Genomic DNA, 26,594 nt, shown 5'->3' on the forward strand with positions numbered 1-26,594 from the left:
ACATTTTTGACACTTTTGGGGGTACCAGTGACATTACTACAGTAATCAGTGCTATAAAAATGCACTGTTACTGTAAAAAAATGACACTGACAGGGAAGGGGTTAACTTTATTGGTGATCAGTGGGTTAAATGTGTCCCTTGGGGCGTGATTCTAACTGTAGGGGGCGTGGCTTGTTAGATCATAACAGAGACATACGATCCTACATAGCAGGATCGCATAGCGTCTGTCTTGATCTAAGGGAGAATGACAGACGGCTGTGTTTACATCAGCCGTCTGCCTTTCTCCCTCTCCTGAGCGAGATCGCGAGTGGCCGGCGGACATCGGAGCCGCGCGGGGATGTCTGTGAACGAGCGGGGGCAGGAGCGCGCCTCCAGCGGCGCGCACTCACCTCCTACAGGCTTCTGGGCGAGCGACGTAGCCCTACATCGGTTTGCCCAGGAGCGGCTGACTGCCGCAGTAAATGTACTTGCGGCGGTCGGTAAGTGGTTAATACATTCTATGCATTAGGGTTAAAAACCCCCATCTTGATCCAGCGATGTGCACGAGAGCAGCAGCTCTCCCAGGTCTCTTCCTTCTTATTGGCTGAAACAGCAGCGGGAGCCAATGGCTGTCAATCACAGCCAGTGAGCCAATGAGAGAGCAGGGACCGAGCTGCGCTCCATGTGTGAATAGACACAAAGAGCAGCAAATCGAGAGAGAGCCTGCTAGGGTGCCCCCATAGCAAGCTGCTTGCTATAGGGGCACTCAGCTGGAGGGTGGAGCCAGGAGTGCTGGCAGGGGACCCCAGAAGAGGAGGATTGGCTCCTCTGTGCAAAACCATTCCTCAGAGCAGGTAAGTATGACATATTTATTATTTTTTAAATCTGCCTTTATTATCACTTTATGAAACACTGTCAAGAAAATATTCCCCTCTAGGTCTTCACTCTGAATTTTTGTTTGCCATTCATTTTCACTTAGGCTCCGTTCACATGTGAGCGTATGGATGAACCCAGCAAAGGGGGCATTTCCACATGGCTTGCAGTAAGGCTGCAGTCACATGTCAGCGTTTGGATCGCGGGCAGAACCACCGCGGTTCTGCCCGCGATCCGGAGATTTATTGCAAATCGCGGGACGCCTAGCGTTGCCCGTTGATTTGCAATAGCCCCCCAAACGCCGAGCGAATTTGCAGCTTCTTTGGAGCGTATTGCGTCCCGCGATTTTGTTTGCGCGATGTTGCCGCGATTCGGCAGGCGGAAATCGCGGCAACATCGCTCGGCGTTTGGGGGGCTATTGCAAATCAACGGGCAACGCTAGGCGTCCCGCGATTTGCAATAATCTCCGGATCGCGGGCAGAACCGCGGTGGTTCTGCCCGCGATCCAAACGCTGACATGTGACTGCAGCCTTACTGCAAGCCATGTGGAAATGCCCCCTTTGCTGGGTTCTTCACTGGTTTAAAAACCCAGAGGCAGCTTCAAGACCACATTATTCTATATAAAGATAAGTAGCAGAGCATCTGGGGCCAAACATAGATCTTGTGCAGAGATTTGCTCTGAATGCTATAAAAAGCTAGGAGATGACTAAATGCAATCACATAAACACAAGTCAAATGTATTAAAAGCACTTACATTTTCATGGGCCACTTGCTGCTTTTATCTAAATATAAATATATTTGATTGTTTTTTTAGTGATTCTTATACCAAGACACCACCATTAAATCCAGAAAGGCTGAACATCTTTAGAACTATTAAAGAAATAACAGGTATGTTCATTAATAATGCGGCAGAAGATATAAGGGTTGATAGTCATAGGGCATATAGTCAATTCCCTTTCAAAGAGAATTGTCACTTTGCAAAGAGATTTTTCCCTTAGGTAAGCAGATGTGGTAAAAATTCACTTTGCAAAGAATACCCAGTTGTTTGCAAGGAAAAAAAAAAAAAAATGTTTTTCTCGCACATGATTGGATGATGCAAGCCAGCATAGCTTCACCTCATTTACTAAACTATTAGGGAAAATTCACTCGCAAAGTGAATAGTCTACTTGCCACTATAAGGGAAAATTCACTTGCAAAGTGAATAGTCTACTTGCCACTATAAGGGAAAATTCACTTGCAAAGTGAATAGTCTACTTGCCATTAGTAAATTAAACACATAACGTCATCATGTTGTTTTGGGTGTGTCATTATCTTTTATCGATATATTTTGTTTGAGTCATGATTTCTACCGGATGACAATGCTAGTAGCATATTTAAAAATGTAGCCCAGTGATAAGAGAGTCCTTCCTACCAACAGGCAACCTAATGTATGAAAAGTGTAAAGACATACTGTATCTTGTCATTGTAAACTGTCAGTTTCATTTGTTTTTTTTTTTTACAAACCTGGAATATAAAAATGACAGCTTGGTTGTTATCGGCAAGAAACATATCCATGTGGATTCACAGGCACTATGTTTTTTCTTGCAGTGTTTAGGCTTGAGTTTTTTGTTTTAGCCAAAGGAAAGCTAGTTACTAGAAGGAAGAGAACATTATGAGGCACAAAACTGCACGTTATGTGCATTTTCAGGTACTTCTATTGATGTTGGGGCCAAAAACCAGTGATTAGGCCCCAAAAGATCTCCTGTCCTTCTGAAAATTGTGCGACATCATTTAAGCCCCCGTTGGTGGGCAAAAACGCGTTGGGAATGGCCTGGATGGAGCTCTGGCTGAGGCTGTTTTTACCTTTCACATACAGGTTTTTGTAGTGATGTGTGACTTGGACTCTTCTCTCTTTGTACATCATTTAGATGTTAAAGGGCACAATGAAAAGGAAACACAGAAATCAGGTGTTGATCATTCAAGTTTGAATAGGGCAAATCATATCCTTTGGGGTTTTTTTTTCCTAAGTTATTGTCTTCTAGGGCAGCATAAGATTAAAGCAAAGCTGTCAGCCATTTTTTTTATCTTTGATAAGTGATGTCATGTGATGGTTAACTTTCCGTGTGTTATTTCTTTTCTGAGCACGCCCAGTCTTGCAAATCTGCTGATTGTCGGCCGAATTCTGTACTGACTGGTGAACAATCGGCCGTTCTGGTGACGGCCAACAAAAATTTTAAAGTCTGCACAACAGATTCTGTTCGGCCGAAAATGCACTGTCGGCTGTCGGAAGCATCATACTAACAAGCCTACAATCGGCCGATTGGTCGGCGGCCGAATATTTGCGGCCGACAATCGGTACGTGTGTACGGGGCTTTTGTTAACTTTCCTGGCTTTATGTCAGTATCTGCCCCTTAAAATACTCTCACTGAACTAGGGGAAGTCAGGGAGATAAAGCTTAATCCCAGAGTTGGGAAAGTCAATCTTTATTAACAAAATGAAACCTGGATCTGAGGTTTATCTGGATAACCACTGTGATAGCAGTGGGGATTTCCTTTTAAGCATGTTTTTTCCTTTTAAATTTAAAAAAATATTCATCACATCTCCTGACCCCAGCTACCTTTGACGTTTGAGGACACAGAAGAAGCAGTGCAGTAATACTGTTGTAGCACTACTCCCTTAGGAGCTGCTGGTTACGGGTCCCCCTAGGTTACCATTAGCAACAACAAGACAGTTCAGCATTTTTAAAGTGATTTTGGCTCAGTCAGGAAACAGTCCATAAGCTTTGGGTTTTTGTGTTTTATTGAGAACTTGGGTGGGAGAAGGGAATGAGTGGGATACTCCAACTTATATAACTATGCACAATTGGCTGAGACGACTGATTAATGCTGAGTAACGCTGAGTAGCACTGTATAACGCTAGTCGCAGCTAGGCCGCTGCTTCATCTTGTCATAAGTGAAGTAGAGTTAAGTGAACTTCCTGAGGTAAACTGTACTGTACTGCAGAACAATCTTCAGGGCCCTTCCTGGTACCCCCTTTGTTCCTTTTCTTCAGGTTCAACTACATGGCACCCCCTTTACTGTTACACTTCCTCTGTGAGCTAGCTCCTTGATCCCCTGACTTCTCTGGAGTGGTCCCCTTTCCTAGGCAGACCCTTAGGCAAATCTCTTGGTACTCACGACACTGTTTTTCCCAAGAGAGTCTGCCAGCAGCTCCACTTGTCAGCACTCTGGATCCTTCTGAAGCTCAGCTCCACACCTGGTTCACTAGGCCGACTGCCTGAACCACCTTCCTCACACCTGCAGGAGGAGAGACAGCCGTCCACCTCCTCCTGGGACTTTGCTCCCGCCAAAAGACACCCTGCCTCATGTGCTATCCATTTTTATCACCAATCCCATGATGCACCTCTCCAGGTGCCAACCCCCTGGGATGGCCACAAAAGCCTGTTCATCACTGGCCAGGTTTCCTCCACTGTCCAACATGCCTCTCTATTGGATACAGTGGGGACACTCCCTCAGACCAGACGAATACTGAGCACAGAGTGCAAGCCTAACTAAAGATCAGGCTCTGATAAGGAGCAGGAGCATTAGATGCCTTTACCTAGCACCTATCTAGAAGGGTGCTACGTCGTATCTACATCACTGACTTCTCCCACATTGTCCTCAAGAAAGTCATGACTATGATACTACGAGGATTGGGTTTTGTACCTGGGGTGTAGCTTATGTTTGGGGACTACTCTTGAAGTAATGGCTGGGGCGTATAAAAACATGAATGTTCCTGGCTGAGAAGTAGTATTTTATGCAAACATTCTTGTCCTCATAACTTTTGTTGATATCTGTCAGGCAAAATAACTACACAAGTTCCCTTCCTTTTACAGGATTCCTATTGATTCAGTACTGGCCAGCCAATTACACGGACCTAAGTGTTTTTGAAAATCTTGAAATTATCAGAGGCAGAACAAAGCAACTGTAAGTAAATCCCAAGAATAAGACAGTTGAGTAAGGACAAAAACTAAGCCAATGGTGGTTCTGGTGTAGCTGCTTTTAACCTGGGGCTCCAGCAGTAATATTCATGGGTAATACACAATGCTTAATTGAACAAGCTGAAGCTGATTGGCTACCATGGGGGTGAATGTGTCTAAGACTGTGCAAATGTCAACATAAAAATGATGTACAACGTAAAAGTACATACCAGAGTTTTTTTTAATGCTAAATGTTTTCTTTCATTCTAGTGGCAGATTCTCTTTGGGCATAGTGACCCAAGACATAAAATCTCTGGGATTGCGGTCTCTCAAGGAAATAAGCGATGGTGATGTGATAGTTAAAAATAATAAAAATCTCTGCTATGCTAATTCAGTCAACTGGACGTCTATCTTTAAAACAAACCAGAACGCAAAAATTGAGGATAACAGTCCTGAAGAAGAATGTAGTAAGTTTACCACCATAGGAGATGTAACAATATGAAATTCTTCTTTTTTTTTTGTGAATAAAAAATAATGAAAATACAATGTGTAGGGAAGCGTCACCTTATCACAAGGCATAGGAATCTTTCCTTGCCACTTGCTGGGTTTCTGTAAACATAAGTGCCCAGAATACCAACAGCAAAGGTCTGAACTTAAAAGGGCACTAAATACAGTAGCGAGTGCTTCTGTATCTAGGCCATGGGGTCACTTGAAAATACTAATGTCAAAAAGAAATACAAGCAGATGTCTATAAAAATCTGTCTCAGTTTCAAAAATAAAAACCTAATGCCAATCCCCTGCTATAGAAGAGGTGTTATAACTGCCTCCCCAGCAGCCTGTGTTTCTTACCTCATCTCTGTTTTAGAACTGCAGCCTCTGTAAGATTCTTCAACATTTGTCACTTCTGGGATTATTGGATGTCTGTTTTCTCGGCCATGTGCTATAGATCCTCCTGCAAGGCTTGTGTCACTGCTGAGTCTTGGAGGTTGGAGAAAGGATCCACAGAGCATGGCAGGGGGACTCACTCCTTCAACACTTCCAGAAGTGTTAAATGCAGAAGACTGGGGGCTAAAGAGCAGGAATGGGCCACCAAAGGGGTCAGTAAAATACTGTAGCTCTCTTTGATTGCAGGAGATTTTTTTTAAGACTTAGGCCAGCCATAGATGGAGTCAATTTTCTTGATTACCCTATCCACACAATCAATGTTGATTGGGAAATTTCTCCCACGGAGGCATTGTGTTCTCCCAGCAGGGGGGCGAGGGAAGCCATCCCCGCCGGGAGAACACAGTGATTATTGCTAGTGGCTATAGCAGCCGCTAGCAATAATTGCACGTAAAATCTGATAGGCTGGTTGTACCCAGGTTGATCGCTCTATCAGCTTGGTCACATTCAGTCTACCCATACACGGTTTGAATCGTGGCCAGTTCCTGCTGAACCAGCCAAGATTCGAACTGTCTATGGCCAGAACTACACATTCCATGAGGCATTGTAAAACTCTAACATTCACAGACATGACTAGGCATAATGGGACTTGTAGTTCCTGAACAACTGGAGGGCCATAGTTTGATGACCCCTGCCCCTAAAGCATGTTATACAGCACAGTGCTGGTGCTGTGTCATTTGGCCTCTTGTATTGCCTGCAATATCTGGCTAATCATGCCTGGTTCTGCCCTCCCCCCTGTAAACTTACCATGGTTTATCATGGCTGCTGGGCTCTGAAACCATGGTCAGTTTACGTGCTTCCGTCATCCGCTGCTATCTGCAGCTCTCTGTCTCCCTCTGTCTGCCTCTCCCCCCCCCCCCCCCGCCTGTCACTAGCGCCGCTCTGCTTTCCTTCCCACTGCTACAAAACTGTGTAATCTTTATACCATCCTCATTGTTAGACAAGAACATGTGTCCTAGTGTCTGTACTTAATACATTAAGTTTGTATTTAAAAAAAAATGATTTCTACCTGATTCACAGCATCTTCTGGCACTCACGTGACTCCTCAGCTCTCTCCTCCTTTACTTTCTGCCTCCTCGACTGACGTCAGCGGGAGTTCTCGACCCCGCCCGCTGGAGCTGTCAGACGGGGAGAGGAGAGAGCCGGGAGTCATGTGAGCTCCGGGAGGCGCTGTGAAATCAGAAACAGGCTTTTTTTTTTATAAATCACAGACGCTAGGACACATGTTCTTATCTAACATTGGGGATGGTATAAAGATCACATAGTGGTTTAAAAACCACTTTTAAGCCCAGGTCAAATTTAGCAGTGTCAGCGTGCATCTGTCAACCTAACAATGATTCTATGAGGTAAGTGCTAGTAATCTTTTGCAGATTGGTTTTATCTCAGTATGTTTTTCTTAGCAACAAGTCGCTTTAACTCCAATAGAAAAAGTAGTGTCTGGCTGTGTTGCTCAGGAGACATGTATCACTCACCTAAATGGCTAGGCAAAACTATTTTTTTTTTTTACAGGAAAGAGAGTTTGCGTATTTGTATTTGAATTTTGTATTAGCTGTTGGCCTGTTGGTTAAATTTAGGATTCCTCATTATAGGTGCACATTAAGGCCCCTTTCACACACGGAGTCCGTCAGGCAGACTCCGTTTTTCTCAGCGGGGGATCGGCGGATGATAGCTGTGTCTCCGCGCTGTCAGGTCTTAATTCTTCTCTATGGGGGAATCGAATGGGAACGGACCGTTTGTCTGTTCTCATCCGATCCGATCCGCCAGATGGATGGAAAATAGGGTTTCCATCCATCCGGTTTTGACGGATCGGATGTCAACGGATATGTCTCCGCTGACATCCGATGCCCCATAGAAATGCATGGGGTGTCCGTTCAGATCCGCCAAAGAAACTGACAGGCGGATCTGAACGAACTCCGTGTGTGAAAGGGGCCTAAATGATCCACCACTCAGCAGGTATATATTGGGATATTGGTAGGTACTAGGTGACTTTTGCACACTGGTATTAAGGAAAAGGTGATCATTTGCTAAGAATGTAAACATGCCAATCGGCCATGAAAACAAGCATGTTTATGCACTGCGCAGGAAAAGACAGAGGTCAGAATGTGCTTAATATGCTTGTATCTATCCGTAGTTGGCGTTAGAATCTTTCTATTATCATGTTAAGGTGAGAGTGTAGACTATGTGTTTTTGTATTTGATTTCTTTTTTTTTTTTTGCAGCTCGCATTGCAGCTGTTTGCCATCCTTTATGCTCTGAACAGGGCTGTTGGGGACCTGGACCTGCACAGTGTTTGTCGTGTCAAAAATACAAACGCAGAAGAGAATGTGTGCCATCCTGCAACACCAATACAGGGTAATTTCACCTTAACTAAACATGAACCTAAACCCTATCATTAAGATCTCACATAAGCTTTGACAGGTTAATTTTATCTTAAAAGTTGTCTTCAGGCTTTTTAAATATGCAGCTATTGTTAAAATAATATCTGATGATCTTGCCATGCAAATCCTTGTTCAGACACTGCTATGAGGTGGTGAAGGTCTCACAGCTGTGGTCATGCATTGTCACCTTGTCAGGTACACCTGATTGAGAATACATGCCGCTTTGCTGTCAACCATTGTGCAGGTGTGGTCCACAGTTGTCGCTATCGGAAAGTCAAGCCAAAGTTGTAGAGAGTGCATGTAGACAGAAGGTGGCTGAAAATGACCACTGGAGATCAGTAGAAGGATAAAAGGGGATTAAAAGAACAAGTTGACTAAATAGAGAGGTACATGGGAAACCACTGGACAATGGCTCTTTCTTCATCGTTGACAATTGATCCCTATAAAGATGCTTAAATGTTTAATGGTTGTGGCAGATGATTGGTTCCATTGGTAATGTCACAGAAAATTATACATGGGTTGCTAGGAAAGCCAGTAAAGGTACAGTTGGGGATTTTACGGTATTGATTGGTGAGATGTGACAGGGAGCATAGCAGCTGTCTTTTTAAGCACAACCTGCTATAAACATCCTAGTGTTTGGTGACCTTGGGGACACATTGGGGGAAATGTATCAAAACTGCAGTACACAGAATCTGGAGAAGCTGTGCATGGCAACCAGTTAGCTTCTATCTTGCGCTTTTTCAGTTAAGCTTTGAAAATGAAACATAGAAGCTGATTGGTTGCCATGCACATCTGCTTCAGATTCTGGCTGTTCCCGTTTATAAATTCCCCTCAATGTATTGTGTAAGGCAAGGGCATGCACATAAATGGATGAAAACATAATGAGCTTTGTAAGGGGCCCAAACTCTACAATCTATATTCTTCAAAGTTTAGAGTCCAGTGTCACGTTGTTCTATAAAAATTACACGGAGAGATATTTTTCTATAGGAATGGATGAAAACCATTTTCTATATGTTTATATATTTTTCTATAAATATTAGACATCTACTTTAAATGTCCCTCCCAGTATATAAAAAGCAATTGAATAACTGTAATTGTATAAATAAGAAGATACAAAGATTGTCATGGGCAGGAGCAATTCCTTTTTTGTATTCTTATGTAACATAAATGGGGCCACTAATACGATTCCAAAGATTCCAAAGATATACTCCTACATTGAAAACTTATTTTTCTTCCATTTTGTTTAAGATTTCTAATTACTGAGTAAAATAAGTATGTTCACAATAGTAAGTTGTGTTTGGCTTCTTAAAGGCAAACTCCAGGCAAAAAAAAAAAAGTTTCCCAGTATGGGTTTTAAACAAAAAGAGTAGCACTGGCTGAAATATTCTCTTCCTCCCTTCTGACTCTCCCGCAGTTATTCTTTTTCACCACTAGCTGTCCTAAGTATTTTGCACTGAATGACCCCGATCATCATATAACCCATGACATGAGTGCAGGGGGTCATAGGTCACCATGTGAACTTCACTCACAGTGTAATGATGCAAGGAGTGGTGCTTATGTCATCCAAGCTGTAAGCGATAAAGTTCTAAAATATAGGGGAGGAGGGGGAGTACTGGTGGAGGAAGGGTGAGCCCAGAGTTGTACTATCAAACTGACATGGATTTTTTCAGACAAGAGTTTTAAAACAAGAAAGGTGGGGTGGACACAGGAACTTTCGACCATAATAAACTGTACTGGTCCTCAGGGCAAATAGGATTGGACACTGAAATACACTATAGGAACATGTTATTCTAAATAGTAACTATCTAGTCTAGTGCAGGCACATAACTCTGTATTGATGTACGTAAGTCAGTCCAAAGGACCAACAGCTGCAAACCAAGATCCAACCTTCACTAAACTTTATTGTTCCCTAAACCAACAATGGGTCATTTTTGGAAGCAGTGAAGTTAAAGTAACACTAAGCAATATCCTTATTCTCCAAAATAGTTCAACATTTTTTTTTTTATGTCAGGGAAGCTTTTATTTAAACCTAGCCTACTAAATCCCAGCAATCCATAGTATAATGTTTCCAATACACACAATGGTATTAAAGCAGGCTATTAAAAGATAAGTATGGGGTGTGGGCTATTTTTCAAAATATACTTACCTAGGTCCGATGCTGCATCCGCACCCCCGTTAGTCAGCAGCTCCCTGCTCTGCTCCCTTTTCGCTCATTGGAACGATGGGCTGTGGAGGGGCGGGGAGTGGCTGGCTCAGGCTCTCAGCGGCTCGCTGAGAGGCTGAGCTGGCTGCTAGTCCAGGTACCTGGTGGATCTAGACTCCATTGTCTGGACCGACTTCTGTGACGTCAGCAGAGAGCAGAATTCAGTCCGCTCTCTGCTGAAAACAGGTCACAGGAGTGCAAAACGAATTGCACTCCTGTAATCCATAAGAAAAGTATAGCCAAAGGAGCTTTGGCTATACTTCTCCTTTCTTTGAGGATCCTCCAATTGACCCTCTACCCTCCACCTAAATTAGACTTAAAGCGGAGTTCCAGCCTAACCGCACACTCACCTGTCCCACGGTCCAGCGATGCGCCGTCTTCTCCCTCTCTGCTCTGCGGCGCCGGCATCACTGATGTGGGCACCCGGCTGTGACAGTTTGCGGCTTCACAGCCGGGTACGCACTGCGCATGCGCGAGTTGCGCTATGCGTCGTGATTGGCCGGCAATGTTCTGGGACCTCTGACATGTCCCAGAAGATTGCAGGGAGGGAGGGAGAGAGAAGAACTTCCGCTCAGGGCGCCGCAGAGCTCCGAGCGGAAGTGGGAGCGGTGCCTGTCAAAACTAGGTACCCGCTCCCCCCCCCCAAAAAAAATGACATGCCAAATGTGGCATGTCAGGGGGTTAGGACTATTTAAAGCGGAAGTTCCACTTTTGGGTGGAACTCTGCTTTAAAATATTGTGTGTGGGGTTAGAGTGTGAACCACTTAATTCCTCTAAGAAGGTACCATCCCTTGAAAAGCAAATATAAAAATACAAAATTGCCTGGGACTTTCCATGTAACTTCTTAGGTTTATTAACCACTTGACCAAATAGTTATAAAATAATTTTTCATATATCTTTATTCAAAACATTACACAATTTCTTGAAAGAGGCTTGTTTTTAAAAACAAATCGACAAACTGGTTGTCCAGGGTGACGTCCTGGACTTGAGATCCGTTTTTTTGTAAATCCAACACGTTTCGCGGGTTTACCCACTTTGTCATTGCCTCAGATCTTGTTAAATAATGTAATAATTGTTAAATAATGCAATTTTATGTAAACGTTCACATATAGAGGAATCTATATTTGATATTTAACAGCAGATCACATTACATATTAATGAAAACACTTGTCATTTACAATTTCTTAAAAAACTCTATCCATTGCAAAAAATCATGAAAGAAGGTGAATAACATTTCATAATAGAATTAATTTTTATATAAGATGAAAATGTATGAGAAAAATCTGCATGCTTTTACGGTGGGGCACGGTGGGGACAGATCTCCAGAATCTAAGAGAGAAAACGATCTTTTTGCAAATACATGGGTAGTAGAGCCACCTACACAGGGAGGTACTAGAGCCGGGCCAGGTAGGTAAAAGAGATGGAAAGAAGTTTTGTAAGGGGGGGGGGGGGTTGGGGTTTCAAACTGTTTACAATTCACCCCTAAACCCTGCATTCTGTACACAGCACACTCCTAAACACTGTACTCTGTACCCCTGGACCCTGCACTCTGTATGTAGTCCTGAACTTTGTACGTAATGCACTCCTCAACCCTGCACTCTGTAGCTCACCCCAGATACAACTGTCCCTTTAAGGGCAAACATACTGCTGATGTGTCCTGCAATGAATTTGACATCCCTGCTATAAATGAACCCTGGGGGAGATTTGCTAAACCTGGAGCACTCAGAATCTGGTGCAGATGTGCATGGTAGCCAATCAGCTTCTAACTTCAGCTTGTTTAATTAGGCTTTGACAATAAAACCTTGAAGCTGACTGGTTTCTAGGCAGAGTTGCACCAGATTTTGCACTTTTCAGTTTTAGTAAATAACCCCCACTGTTATTTTTGTATTGCTCTGTTGGCCAAATGTTGCAGCCAACCTTATTGTCAACTGCAGTCTCACATCAAAATAAGTTGAAAAACAAAAATGACAGTGATTGATTTACCCACAGTGAATGTTTTGGTGAAAATCCCATTCACTTTGCTTTATAAATATGTCCCTTAGTCATATCAATGGAATAGAATGAAGCAGCTATCATCACCTGGCATATCAATGTTTTTTGCAAGTGCTTGGTTAGTAACAAACAAATGGAAGATCTTTTTTCCGCCCATGATTTTGTTTTGCCTGTTCAGTGCTGTGCCTCAAAGACCACCTAAAGCCTTGTGTGCAGACTTTGTAATTAGAACACTAATTTTAGCATACAGTGTCATGGTGATTTGCGTAATACCTGGCTGATGTTTCAGGAGAAGTGCTTTGTGTTTAGCTCTAAAATACGCAGAATGCCCTAAATGAACTAAACACATAACTCCCGATTGCCTTAACACTGCCTTTAATCTTAGTCTTATCCAGACCTTTAACTTTCCTGGAAATCTAGCTTTCTGTGTCATCCGCAAGATTTAGTAAATGCAAAGAAGTATAATTAGAGAACAGCTTTTCTATTTTATATGGGCTTACATTTCTTAGTCTGGGGGGATTTTTTTTTTTTTTTTTTTGGCTGCTTTCAATCCTGTAACAGGAATATATCCTATGATTACTATACCAGCTTTGCAAAGTTGTATGCTAATTAACAAAAGGTTTAAGACAGAATAAACATATCAATAAGGAAATATATTTAAAGAGACCCTGTCACCAATTTAAAATATTGCAGATACAAGCACAGAGAAATAACGTATTTTAAATGCTTGCTTGCAGTATTTTTACTTTCATAAATAATTTTTATTCACTTCCAATTTGCCTTTAAACTTGCTAGAAAATTGCCATGGTACCATTTGCATGGTGTCGGAGACCCGACCGTCCAGTGATTCCTGTTGCCACCCCTTCTGACGCAGTGCATAGGGAATGGTAAACAGTCCGGTCGCCTGGCAATGGTGACAATGGACCCTGATGGTCAAGCCTCCTCGATCGGACAAATCTGACAGATGTATCTGATTGGGTGATGAGCTCCATTACATACATTTGAAGTATGGGGCTAGGACCCCGCAGCAAAGACTAACCCCTCCTTCTTTATTGATTATTCCTTTCTACTGAGGAGGTGACTCCTTGCATCATGTTTCTGATTGGTGGATGATAATTAAAAAGTCTTTGCATTATTGTATGTACTTATCACATGCTTCACGAATGGGGTCCTGCGTGACCCCAAAATGTACACTTCTGCTATGATGTGATCACTCTGAGAAAACCTTTGGACAATTTGTGAAGGCTTTTCAGGTTTGACAGAAAGGGCCCATGCCCTGAAACACATAACCATGCCCATTTGCGTCACATGACATAATCTAGGCCAGGGATCTCCAAACTACGGCCCTCTAGCTGTTGTGGAACTACACGTCCCATGAGGCATTGTAAAAATCTGACATTCACAGACATGACTAGGCATGATGGGAATTGTAGTTCCTAATCAACTGGAGGGCCATAGTTTGGAGACCCCTGATCTAGGCCATTTTGTGGATCTACACCAATTCCTTGCTGTCCACAGTGGTTCTCATCCATGGAATATACACAGACAGTCTGCGGCTTCTGTTGGCTCTTCCTGGTGTTTCCCTGGTTAACCTACTGGTTCCAACTTCCAAGCACCTTAAATCACAGCCATCCGGAAGGGCTTGCTCGCCATGGACCCCCTTTAAGAACACTGCCTGCTGGAGATTTATCAATATGCTTATTTTTTATAAATATGTTTTAATAAATGCTACACTTTGATAGTGGCACTTTTCTCTTCTTCTTTTTGTTGTCACATCTTTTCCTTTGCCTATTCCAGCAATGTGTGCAATGGGAAAATTGATAGTTGCTAAATAATTAGGGTAATCCATGAAGAGTTAGCACAACCCCTTTCTTTCATCAAGCATTGCCCTCTTCTTTCCAGGGAGTGCTTAAATATTGTCTGTGCTGGCCCAGCTACTCCGCTCCTGCCTTCACCTGCCTACAGAAACCTTTATGGGGCTGCTGGGGGAGGAGCAATGTAGAATACTGTAGGGCAGGGATCCTCAAACTGCGGCCCTCCAGCTGTTGCGGAACTTCACATCCCATGAGGTATTGTAAAACTCTGACATTCACAGACATGACTAGGCATGATGGGAATTGTAGTTCCTGAACAACTGGAGGGCCATAGTTGGAAGACCCCTGCTGTAGGGTGTCATTTGAGTGAGAGTTCTGAGACTGCTGGGGCTGCTGACATCACAACCAAAATGGTGGCACCTAATGGCAGTCTCAAGGCTTTTGGATGTCTTTCCAATGGAGGCTTTTACTGATAAATAACATGCCTATAATATGTTAAATGCAGATGTAAACTTATAGGAAGATTGTTGTTGAAAGGAATAGAAATAGGGTCTCTTGAGGGTAAATTAAAGCTGATGGAAGTTTCCATTGTGTCTTTCTGAGATTGAAAAAAAAAAGGCATAAAAATGCAGCAAGATACCATTTCAAAAATTTCCCAGGCTTTTATTCCAGATGAATTTCTGCATTTCTGTTAAATGACTTGTCTAGATTATACTGACTGTATTGCACATAAATATAAAACCTATTTGTCTTATAACACCTATGAAATATCAGGTATCGCGCCTCCCTCGTAAACCCTAAGGAGTTTTCAATATTCATTAATGTTAGAAAGCCATAGTACAGAAATATCACCTTCCATCATTTCCTTTTGTATCTTTGAGTCCAGTCTCTTCCAGGTGACCATATTCTATGTCTTTTTTAGTAACATCTCCACTTTTAGCTTCTGGGATTCTATTACTAATTAAAAGAAATGGAACAGCTGTGTTGCCTTTCAGCATACGTAACTTGAGAAGAAACAAACATCTCCAAATGATTTACAATATTTCCAGTGACGCTGTTTTCCGAGCTGCTTAATTGGCCTCTGAAATTGTAGGTCGCAAACCTGGCACCTGCCTGTGTTAAGGAAGAACTCTTGTATGGTGACACTAAGATATATAGGAGGCCAGGAACAGTGGCATAGGGGGATTCAAACTCCTCTTAAACAATCAGTTCTTAGGGTGAATTTATAGAGCCCATGGCTGTCAGGAGGGTTAACAATTGATTTGCTTTTAAAATCATACAGTGTTATTATACCATATATAAAATAAATTCTGGGTTAAACAAATCAGATACAGCCAGCAACTTCAATAATGTTGCCCACCCCCATAACACAGAATGCCCATACACTGCACATACACTATATTTTCAAAAGTATTGCACGCACATGATCTTTAATGGCATCCCAGTCTTAGTCCGTAGGGTTCAATATTGAGTTGGCTCACCCTTTGCATCTAGAACAGCTTCAACTGTTCTGGGAAGGCTGCCCACAAGGTTTAGGAGTGTGTCTATGGGAATGTTTGACCATTCTTCCAGAAGCACATTTGTGAGGTTAGGCTCTGACGAGAAGGCCTGGTTTGCAGTCTCCGCTTCAATTTATCCCAAAGGTATTCTATCGGATTGAGGTCAGGACCAGGTCAGGTGCAGTTCAGTCAAGTTCTTCCACCCCAAACCTTGTTCATCCATGTCATTATGGACCTTGCTGGAGGGGGGATTATGTTATGAGGTTGTTTTTCAGGGGTTGGGTTTGGCCCCTTAGTTCCAGTGAAGGGAACTCTTAAGGCGCCAGCATACCAAGACATTTTAGACAATTTCATGCTCCCAACTTTGTGGGAAATGTTTTGGGTTGGCCCTTCCTGTTCCAACATGACTGTGCACCAGTACACAAAGCAAGGTCCATAAATACACGGATGAGCGAGTTTTGGGTGAAGGAACTTGACCAGTCCTGACCTTAACCCAAGAGAACACCTTTGGGAGGAATTAGAGCGCAGACTGTGAGCCAGGCCTTCCCGTCCAACATCAGTGCCTGACCTCCCAAATGCGCTACTGGAAGAATGGTCAAACATTCCCATAGATACACTCCTAAACCTTGTGGACAGCTTTCTCAGAAGAGTTGAAGCTGTTTTAGCTGCAAAGGGTGGGCCAACTCAACATTGAACACTACAGACTAAGACTGGGATGCCATTAATGGTTATGTGAAAGTAAAGGCAGGCGTCCCAATACTTTTGACACTATAGTGTATGTTTCACTTTGCAGCCAATGTTTCTGTGCTAAGAGCATGCTCACTGCTTATCGGCAGCCTGGTGGGACCAACTCCCAATCATGTGACCACTGTGACAGCCTATCACAGTGGCGCATGGTCGCCGATCATGATTGTTGGTCTTCAAGTATTTTTGGAGATCTGTATGTGGGGATATTGAAGAGTAATTCCAATTTTGTTTAAAAAAAAAAAACATTCCCCTCTGGGTGATCTATGTACATTGCAAGGATTTTAACAAACTTTATTGCAGATTCCTACCTGTTTCTGTTCTGAAGGAATAGCTCTTTGTCTTGTCTTGTCTTGTCATATCTTGTGCCAGACTGATACGAAATAGGAGTGACTAAATCTTTATAAGCAGCTGATGTACTTTCTGATGAGAAAAGTGGCAGTGTCTGCATCCCCTTAGAAAATGAAATATTCTTAGGGACTATCTCACCAAAAATACCTTTTTTGTTGCAGTGGATGCCTAAAAGTATTTTATCTTAGCCTTGGTTCACACCGCTGCGTTTTTTGGTGTGCTTTACAGAAACACATTACAATCCATTTAACATGGTTTCTTATGGATCTAGTTCACATTTGTGCGCTTTGAGCCGGTGCATTTTTTGGAAAGGGTCTGGGACTTTTTTCACTGCAACAGATTGAGTTTTGCATGTAATAGACTTCAATGGACCAGCACCAAAAATGCAATAGCTGCGCTTTTGATGCGTTTTGCACTTTTTTGGGGGGCTAATAGGAAAGTATGGTAGTTCTGTTCATGTGGTGTGACTTTAATGCGACTTTTCACTCTCTGGAACTCAAAGTCAAAGCAAAGTTGCTCTATGTCTGTAATGGTGTGTATAGACCTGTACTGTTGATTTTGCCTGTACTGTGTGCCTTTTCCTCTCCTAATAAACTTTGAATTTATAAAAAAAAGCGAAGTTGCCACAACGCAGTGCAGGAACCTTTATGTGTTCAAAGTTGAATGTTAGCGGTAATTGTTAGGGTTAGCGGTAATTGTTAGGGTTAGCGGTAATTGCTAGGGTTAGCAGTAATATTTAGGGTTAGCAGTAATTGTTAAGGTTAGCAGTCATTTTTAGGGTTAGCGGTAATTGTTATGGTTATCAGAAATTGTTAGGGTTAGCAGTAATATTTAGGGTTAGCGGTAATTGTTAGGGTTAGCGATAATTGTTAGGGTTAGCGGTAATTTTTAGGGTTATCAGAAATTGTTAGGGTTAGCAGTAATATTTAAGATTAGCGGTAATTGTTAGGGTTAGCAGTAATTGTTAGGGTTAGCGGTAATTGTTAGGGTTAGCTGTAATTGTTAGGGTTAGCGATAATTGTTAGGGAAAGCAGTAATTGTTAGGGTTAGCAGTAATTGTTAGGGTTAGCTGTAATTGTTAGGGTTAGCGATAATTGTTAGGGTTAGCAGTAATTTTTAGGGTTAGCAGTAATATTTAGGATTAGCAGTAATTGTTAGGGTTAGCGGTAATTGTTAGGGTTAGCGATAATTGTTAGGGTTAGCAGTAATTTTTAGGGTTAGCAGTAATATTTAGGATTAGCAGTAATTTTTAGGGTTAGCAGTAATTGTTAGGGTTAGCAGTAATTGTTAGGGTTAGCGGTAATTGTTAGGGTTAGCAGTAATTGTTAGGGTTAGCGGTAATTGTTAGGGTTAGCGGTAATTGTTAGGGTAAGCAGTAATTTTTAGGGTTAGCAGTAATTGTTAGGGTTAGCGGTAATTGTTAGGGTTAGCGGTAATTGTTAGGGTTAGCAGTAATTGTTAGGATTAGCGGTAATTGTTAGGGTAAGCAGTAATTTTTAGGGTTAGCAGTAATTGTTAGGGTTAGTGGTAATTGTTAGGGTTAGCTGTAATTGTTAGGGTTAGCGATAATTGTTAGGGTTAGCAGTAATTGTTAGGGTTAGCTGTAATTGTTAGGGTTAGCTGTAATTGTTAGGGTTAGCGATAATTGTTAGGGTTAGCAGTAATTTTTAGGGTTAGCAGTAATATTTAGGATTAGCAGTAATTGTTAGGGTTAGCGGTAATTGTTAGGGTTAGCGGTAATTGTTAGGGTTAGCGATAATTGTTAGGGTAAGCAGTAATTTTTAGGGTTAGCAGTAATTGTTAGGATTAGCAGTAATTGTTAGGGTTAGCGGTAATTGTTAGGGTTAGCAGTAATTGTTAGGGTTAGCGGTAATTGTTAGGGTTAGCAGTAATTGTTAGGGTAAGCAGTAATTTTTAGGGTTAGCAGTAATTGTTAGGGTTAGCGGTAATTGTTAGAGTTAGCGGTAATTGTTAGGGTTAGCAGTAATTGTTAGGGTTAGCTGTAATTGTTAGGGTAAGCAGTAATTTTTAGGGTTAGCAGTAATTGTTAGGGTTAGCGGTAATTGTTAGGGTTAGCGATAATTGTTAGGGTTAGCAGTAATTGTTAGGGTTAGCGATAATTGTTAGGGTTAGCAGTAATTGTTAGGGTTAGCAGTAACTGTTAGGGTTAGCGGTAATTGTTAGGGTTTGGAGTAATTGTTAGGGTTAGCGGTAATTGTTAGGGTTAGCAGTAACTGTTAGGGTTAGCGGTAATTGTTAGGGTTAGCAGTAACTGTTAGGGTTAGCGGTAATTGTTAGGGTTAGCAGTAATTGTTAGGGTTAGCGATAATTGTTAGGGTTAGCAGTAATTGTTAGGGTTAGCAGTAACTGTTAGGGTTAGCGGTAATTGTTAGGGTTTGGAGTAATTGTTAGGGTTAGCAGTAACTGTTAGGGTTAGCGGTAATTGTTAGGGTTTGGAGTAATTGTTAGGGTTAGCAGTAACTGTTAGGGTTAGCGGTAATTGTTAGGGTTAGCAGTAACTGTTAGGGTTAGCGGTAATTGTTAGGGTTAGCAGTAATTGTTAGGGTTAGCAGTAACTGTTAGGGTTAGCGGTAATTGTTAGGGTTAGCAGTAACTGTTAGGGTTAGCGGTAATTGTTAGGGTTTGGAGTAATTGTTAGGGTTAGCGGTAATTGTTAGGGTTAGCGGTAATTGTTAGGGTTAGCGGTAATTGTTAGGGTTAGCGGTAATTGTTAGGGTTAGCAGTAACTGTTAGGGTTAGCGGTAATTGTTAGGGTTAGCAGTAACTGTTAGGGTTAGCGGTAATTGTTAGGGTTTGGAGTAATTGTTAGGGTTAGCGGTAATTGTTAACCTAATGATTGTTGCTGACCCTAACCCTAATGATTACCGCTATCCCTAATGATTACCATTAACCCTAACCCTAATGATTACCATTAACTTTAATGATTACCAGTAACTCTAACTCTGGCCCTAGCTCTAACCCTAACATTTAACCCTAGCCTTTACCCTAGCCCTATCTCTTAACTCTAACTCTAGGCCCTAACCCTAGCCCTTTATCCTAACCCTATTATGCGACTTTGAACATATAAAGGTCCTGCACTACTTTGATGTGACTTGAGTGTCAGAGAGTATAAAGTCACATCAAAATCGCACTCCATGAACAGAACTGTCATACTATCTTATTATCCAAAAAAACCTCTGCAAAACGCATCAAAAACGCATATTCAAAAACGCAAGACACGGCAGAAAAACGCAACAACCACACCCTACCTAGAAGTGAACCTTGGCTCAGTGCCAAGTTCTTCACTCAAACAGGAAATTCCATTGAAGGGGTTTTGTACACCAAAAGTGTACAGAATGCCTCCAGGTTGCCATATTGCATTGATTTTTACAGAAAGTTACAGTTCTGTAGTTTGAAAAGGAAAGGTACATTTCAGCAACATAAAAAAAAATACAATATGGCTTGTGTAGCAATAGTGTATGTTATATATATATTTTTTTAATTTGCTTAATTTTATTTATGAGTGTTACCCCTTAAATATGAGTTTAAACAGAAAACTAAACTAAATTAAAAAAAATATATTGAAAAAAAAACGTAATCTTATTTTTTATTGTTGTTTCAGAGAGCCCCGGGAGTATATTGAAAATGACAATTGTTTTCCATGCCACCCTGAGTGCCTACCACAGAACACTACACTTACCTGCATTGGACCGGTAAGTGTGATGAATGTGTCACAATAATATGTTCTAAACCAAGTTAAATAGAAAGTGATGCACAATATTTCGACATTGTACGTTTACTCTTGCGCTTCCTGATTACTGAACTGACCGTTTCTTTGGAAAACTGAAGAGGAGAAAAAAGAAAGCCTGACTTCTCAGGAACAAAACTTCCTGTCTTCTGGGGTGGGATAGACCAAGACGAAGGAGTAACAGGATGGATAACTGTTTTTCATTACTTTTTTTTATTTTCTTTGCAAATATTGTTGCACATCTGGGCTTAATAGGCCCGAGCAAAGAGGTTGTGGTGGGTTTAGTCATTAATTCAGCTGTTTATTTATAATGACACTATGGCTCTTTCCAAATACATATCATGTATTTAGGCTTTAGGGCTTTCAGATCAGGATTTCCAAGAAGGATTTAATTTGATTCTTATTTGTTGTATGTTGATGAGAAAATAAAACTGATTGTCTAAGTGCGTTTTATATATGTGTGAAAGATCTGTTTCTCATAAAGATTGTGGGAAAGTAGATGAAGTAAAGATTTGCCTTTCTTTTAGTCATCACTGAATCATGGAGAGATGAAAGCAGTAACATTAGATATGGATTGCTCTAACTCAAACCATATTAGTATTCATTTCACAGAATATCTACCACCACTTGGTTAGATCACATGAGTTAAAGTAAAAAATGGAAATACAATGGGGAATATGAGGGTGGCCATACTTTCGCAGATCTCTCACAGTAAGTGTTGGACCGTGGGAAATCTGCTTCTTTTATTCAAACCACCAGTGGAGCCAACCACAATATTCTCTCCAACTATGCTGACCGACATACGGAGTCGTGGAGAGAAGATAATAATTGGTGATCTTACAAAGAATATCTAACAATTTAGAACACACCTGTATACACAATGAACCCTTATGCCTATAAGAATTGCTTATGAATGTGTTGTTTTTACTGTGGTCTTCTAGGAAAAACTGAAAGATCTTGTCTCTTTGTTATGTAGTATCACGAAAGGGTATATGTCCTGTTTAGGTCTTGGAGGTGTTTTTTGTATACATTGTTTTCATTGCTGCACCACCTACTGAAGAAATCTGGTAGTGCAGTGTGACCTGAAAATATGATTCTCTATCAGAAATTACCTTGCATTCAGTTAAGCTGTGATAGCACTGCGCTCAGAGATTGGACTGCACCCTGCAGCCTTATTGTCTTGCAGAGAAGATTAGGGACCAGTCTCTTTGCTTCCTAATCATGTGATCACTGTGGTTTTCCAAAGTGACTTTTCTTCTGCCAGCAGTGCTGTGTTCCCTTCTTATGTACTTTCGTTCTGAGGGATTTTTCCATGTTACTTCATGGGTAGGTTCTTGAAAATCCCATCTAATACCTAAATACATCTAAAATTAGAAACAGAAAAATCAGCTCAAGGGGCATAACTTACAGTCAGTAGGATATGTCCCTTGTGCTATTTCCTCTTCTTTCAATTGAAATCCTCCTCCATCCCTTCACCCCCCACCCACTGTAATCTTCCGGTACAGTGGGGGTTACAAAAACCAAGGGGCTGTCACGGGCTTGCATCAAGAGAGCGCAACTATGTTGCCCTCTTTTCACTCATCTGCTCTATTCATAGAAGCTGTACTATAGCTTCCATGAATAAATCACCTAGGTGGAAAGGGGGAGCATAGTAAGGCTCTTTTTAGGAGTGCCCATAACAACCCCTGGTTGTTGTATTATCCCCCTCTACGCCATAAGATTACAGCGGCAGGGGGAGGCACAGATGGAGGAGGATTTCTACTAACAGAAGAGGAATGAGCACAAGGGAAACATCCTACTAACTGTAAATGACATCCTTTGTGCTGATTTTTTTTTTTTTTTAGTTTTAGCTACACTTAAGCAGCCCATAGAGGATTCATTTTTTTTTCATTCACGAACGAAAAATAAATGACCAGATCCCCCCCCCCCCCAACACATTCAATGTGGAAGGGAGGAATCATCACTACCACTGAGCTATTGTGTTCTGACAACATCAGAACCCACTGATCAGCGCTGCTGTCTATAGCCAGCGGTGTTGATCGAGTGGCATTTAGCCAACAGGTTAGTTGTACAGAAGTCGATCAGCAGATCATAGATCAACTTCAATACAGCCAGGGTGAAATTTTGATCCATATATATAGTCAGCTTTAGCTTTAACCTTTAAAGTGAAATTCCAGTCAGAACCTAACTCTAAACCTGCTCTCTGCCACATTGCTAGCCTAATCTATCTAGCCCTGTAAAGCAAAAATCACTGTACTTACCCGTTCTGCTTCTGCTCTGGTCTGGTCCTACACTGAGCTGTCAGCGGCAGCTTCAGTGTGTAGGCGTATGCAAAAGAGGCATTGTGGTTTTTGTCGGTTGTGGAGGCATTGTCCATTCTCTCCTACACACAGCAACCGCTGCTGAAGACCGTAGGTTTAGTGTTAGTTAAGTTTTGACTGGAACTCCACTTTAAACAACCCAAATGATGCTCAAATCTTTTGCGTTGCTTGCATTAACTGGTCCATGTATGACTATCCTTAGGCATACTTACCTGGTTACATTGAAAAATGACACATAGCCATTGCATTTAACCATAAAAAACCTTTAACCTCTAGTTACCCACCAAAGGCAAAAACATCCTTAAGCTGGTCTCATTTGCTTTGACTGGCTTGCTGATTTCAAAGTCAATTTAATACTTCACTGCATTGACATCCTACCATGTATTTCTAAAAAATAGAAGTTGCTGTTTTATAAAGAACCCTTTAAATGTACATATGTGGAACTTAAAGTCCATCACAAAGCTTCTTTTAAATTTACACATGCAGTGGGCTCAAGCCCTCACACTTGGCTGGCAGGGGGATTACAAATACCTGCCGTATTCCTTGTTCCTCCAGCAGCCAGTGCTCTTCTCTGCTGTCCAGTGTTTCAACATGAGGTCTTGCTGTCCTCTCGTACAATGCAGGACTGCTAGTTCTGCCAGTTGCTTGGCTATTTGGTTGATTCCTAGGTTGTAACATTTTTCGAGTGACTGACCTGAAACGAGTGTAAACTTCTAAAGTTCTGATCTTGCTCTGACTTCACTAGCTTCTTGATTGCTCTTACACAGTGACAAGCATTTGCAATAGAAGGGCATGCTTGAGGTCATTGTAGCCGTATTAGTGCACTTGCGACAGAGACAATTGAGTACTGTCCGTGATACTTTTTTTATTTGCACTAACATACAATTTTTCAGGAACAAGCTTTCGGGGTATGTCCCCTTGTTGGATCTTGAAGAAGGGGACATATCCCGAAAGCTTGTCCTGAAAAATTGTATGTTAGTGCAATAAAAAAGTATTAAGGACAGTACTCAATTGTCTCAGTAGAAGGGCAGAAATGGCAACATAGTAGGGTATAGCACTCTGCTAATGTAAAGCGATCTACACAGTAGTAGCTAAAGTAGTCTACTAAGAAATGCCTGGAAAGAGAGTTTATTTTATTTTTCATAACACAGTTTGGAAAAATATTCTTTATTACAAACTTCATATTTTCTGTCTGCTGGATATGGTCTACTATCTTCTTCCATTTAAAATCCTTTTATCTTATCCTGCAAACACAATTCAAATTGCGTTTCATATTTTTTCTGGGAAGTTGATAAGACTACACTGCTGATCAATGGGAAGTATTAAATCAGCCCAGGAAGTAGATAGTATTATGCATTGCTTTCTGTGGAGCACAGTAAAGAGCTGTAATGCTGAAGACGAACATCTGGACAAATTTGGAACACCAGATGTCTAAAGCATTATCTGCATCACGCTGTGTCAGACCATGGTGAAAAGAATTAACCAGTTCAGGGATTACTCACCATCCTTTTATGAAAGGTATTCATAATTCCCCATTTGTTATATTTATTAGTCTGTGGTTATACTCAAATAGAAAAGTGATGACTGAGTTTCATGTTAAAATAACATAACTGTATGCCCTACAAACTACATAAGACATAATTATAGAGGTGGCATGGATGCCTTTGGGCCACAGACAAATATAATAAACAATGGTCACATATGCACACAAATGCTAAATTATCTGCTTTGTACACATTTTCTCAAAGATTTTCATTTGATTCACAGTTTATTTCAATGTAAGGAAATAACTGTCTAGCCTTGAAGTTAAACCATACCAACTGCTTTTCTCCCAAGATCCCTGCTGGGATCAGTATAACAGTCATTTCCAGCTACCATGGGGAATCTGACTTATGTGGCACATACATACTTACGTGGGAACATGTAGAAAAAATATAAAATAAGTGTTTCTCTTTCGTTCATTGATGGACGCACCTCCTTATTTTCTTGACCATTGGGTTATACTGACCCCTACTGGAGTAGGACCCTAGGCAGGAAAAAGCTTAACTATGGGACATGTCTATAACTATGACATGACTATGGGACAGTCCCAGGGGGTATACTCCCACTCTCAGCTATAGGTTTTTTTCAGCCTAGTCTGGAGTAAGGAAAAATGTAGGCCGCGGCTTGCAGTCTACTAGGCCATGCGACCATCTTGGCGCCTCCATTGGAAGAGGTGGCACTGTGGGGTGGTTTATTTTTTGATGGCAGCCATGCTGCCATTATTTTGTAGGGCAACTGCCCCTTTTTAGCAATAGGGGACCATCAGGGTACCCTGCATGCGCGTCCAGGTCATGACGGACGGCCCTCTTTTAAGGGGGCTATTTCCTATTATGTGGGCCTCTATGGAGGGGCTCGGAGGGCGACCCCCTTGTTTTTTTGTGGGGTCCAGTAGGTGGTCTATTCGTGGGCCCTTGGTCGGCGTCCCCTTTGCAGGATCGCAGTCGGCGGCCCTCCCCTGATTGTTATGTTTTCCAAGTGAGCTTCATATAGGGCCCCCGCTCTCCCCTGCCTCATCTGTCTCATCAGATCCTTAATCTGTTTCGGCCGCTGCGGACATGAGTCACCCTACTGGGTCTGCGTCCACTCACCCACAGATAGTGAGGATGATTCCACCACTCCTCTAGCGTGCATAAAAAGGTGCTGGTGGATTCACTGATTGTGTCAGTGCGTAAAACTTTAAAAATGGAGGATGCTGCTGATGCTGCCTCGGAGGCGCCCGTCCCTCTTGGCACCCACAAGTCCTCCAAAGTGGCGAAGGTGTTCCCCTTGTCCGCCTACTTTGACAACATTGTCACAATACAGTGGGATTGTCCAAAATGCACTCTTTTTGGTCCCCACAGCGTTTTGATATGCTGTATCCTCATGAGGATTCCCTGCTTAAAAAGTGGACGGTCCCGCCTGTAGTGAACTCGCCGGTTTCCAGGTTAACCTCCTGGCCGTTTATATGCATTGGCCGGCTGGGAGCTTCCTCCTTCTGAGTGGACAATCTCGTTCGGTACAGATGTTTAGTAACAGATCTGTCTAGGTCTTTGCTGGGTGTGTTCGGGAAAGCCAAGAAGTATTTATAGATAATCCAGTCACTGCATTATCATAAGACAGTCCATAGGCTGAATCCTGTAGCACCTCTTATATGAAGTGGGTGAAGAGCAGTCTGTGTTTCTCTCCTAACAGCCAGTCATTATTTCCCTTGTATGTTCTATGACCCCTTTCACACATACGGTCTGTTCAGTGCATCAGTTCAGTCACGTCAAATGTATCAGTTTTCCATCCGTTTTTCATCCATTTCTCATCCTTTTTTCATCTGTTTTTCATCTGTTTTTCGTCCGTTTTTTCGTCCGTTTTCATCCGTTTTCATCCATTTTTCATCCGTTTTTCATCCATTTTTAATCCGTTCTTTTTTACATCCACTACCAATGCAAAAACGGATGCAAAACGTACCATTTGTCCGTTTACATCTGTTTTTCGTCTGATCCGTTTTTTTTGACGGATGAAAATAGGGCACTCATCCATTCCAAAAAACGGACATTAACGGAAGCGGGTGAAAACGGATGTTAACGGATGATCGTCCGTTGTCATCCGTTTTTACCTAGAGATGCATTGATGTCCGTTTTCCTCCGTCAACGGATGGATGAGAAACGGACAAACAGACGGTATGTGTGAAAGGGGCCTAACTTTCCTTAGCAGCAGAACAGTAAAAAGATTTTTATTATTTATTATATGTTTTTTTTTAATTATTACAATTTTAAGAAATTGTACAAAACAAAGCCTATTG

General features: G+C 41.8%; 1 protein-coding gene across 1 annotated transcript in view; it reads left to right on the forward strand.

Annotated features, from left to right (window-relative positions):
- Positions 1 to 26,594, forward strand: part of LOC309555947 (epidermal growth factor receptor-like) — a 308,728-nt gene that overhangs the window by 248,913 nt on the left and 33,221 nt on the right. The window contains exons 10-14 of the mRNA XM_082258165.1: positions 1,667 to 1,740; positions 4,706 to 4,796; positions 5,060 to 5,256; positions 7,950 to 8,082; positions 20,334 to 20,424. Of these exons, the coding sequence (XP_082114291.1) occupies positions 1,667 to 1,740; positions 4,706 to 4,796; positions 5,060 to 5,256; positions 7,950 to 8,082; positions 20,334 to 20,424 (586 nt within the window). The remainder of the gene's footprint in view (positions 1 to 1,666; positions 1,741 to 4,705; positions 4,797 to 5,059; positions 5,257 to 7,949; positions 8,083 to 20,333; positions 20,425 to 26,594) is intronic.

Source organism: Pelophylax lessonae (assembly GCF_965119305.1).
Source record: "Pelophylax lessonae genome assembly, chromosome: 5".
Classification (NCBI taxonomy): Eukaryota; Metazoa; Chordata; class Amphibia; order Anura; family Ranidae; genus Pelophylax; species Pelophylax lessonae.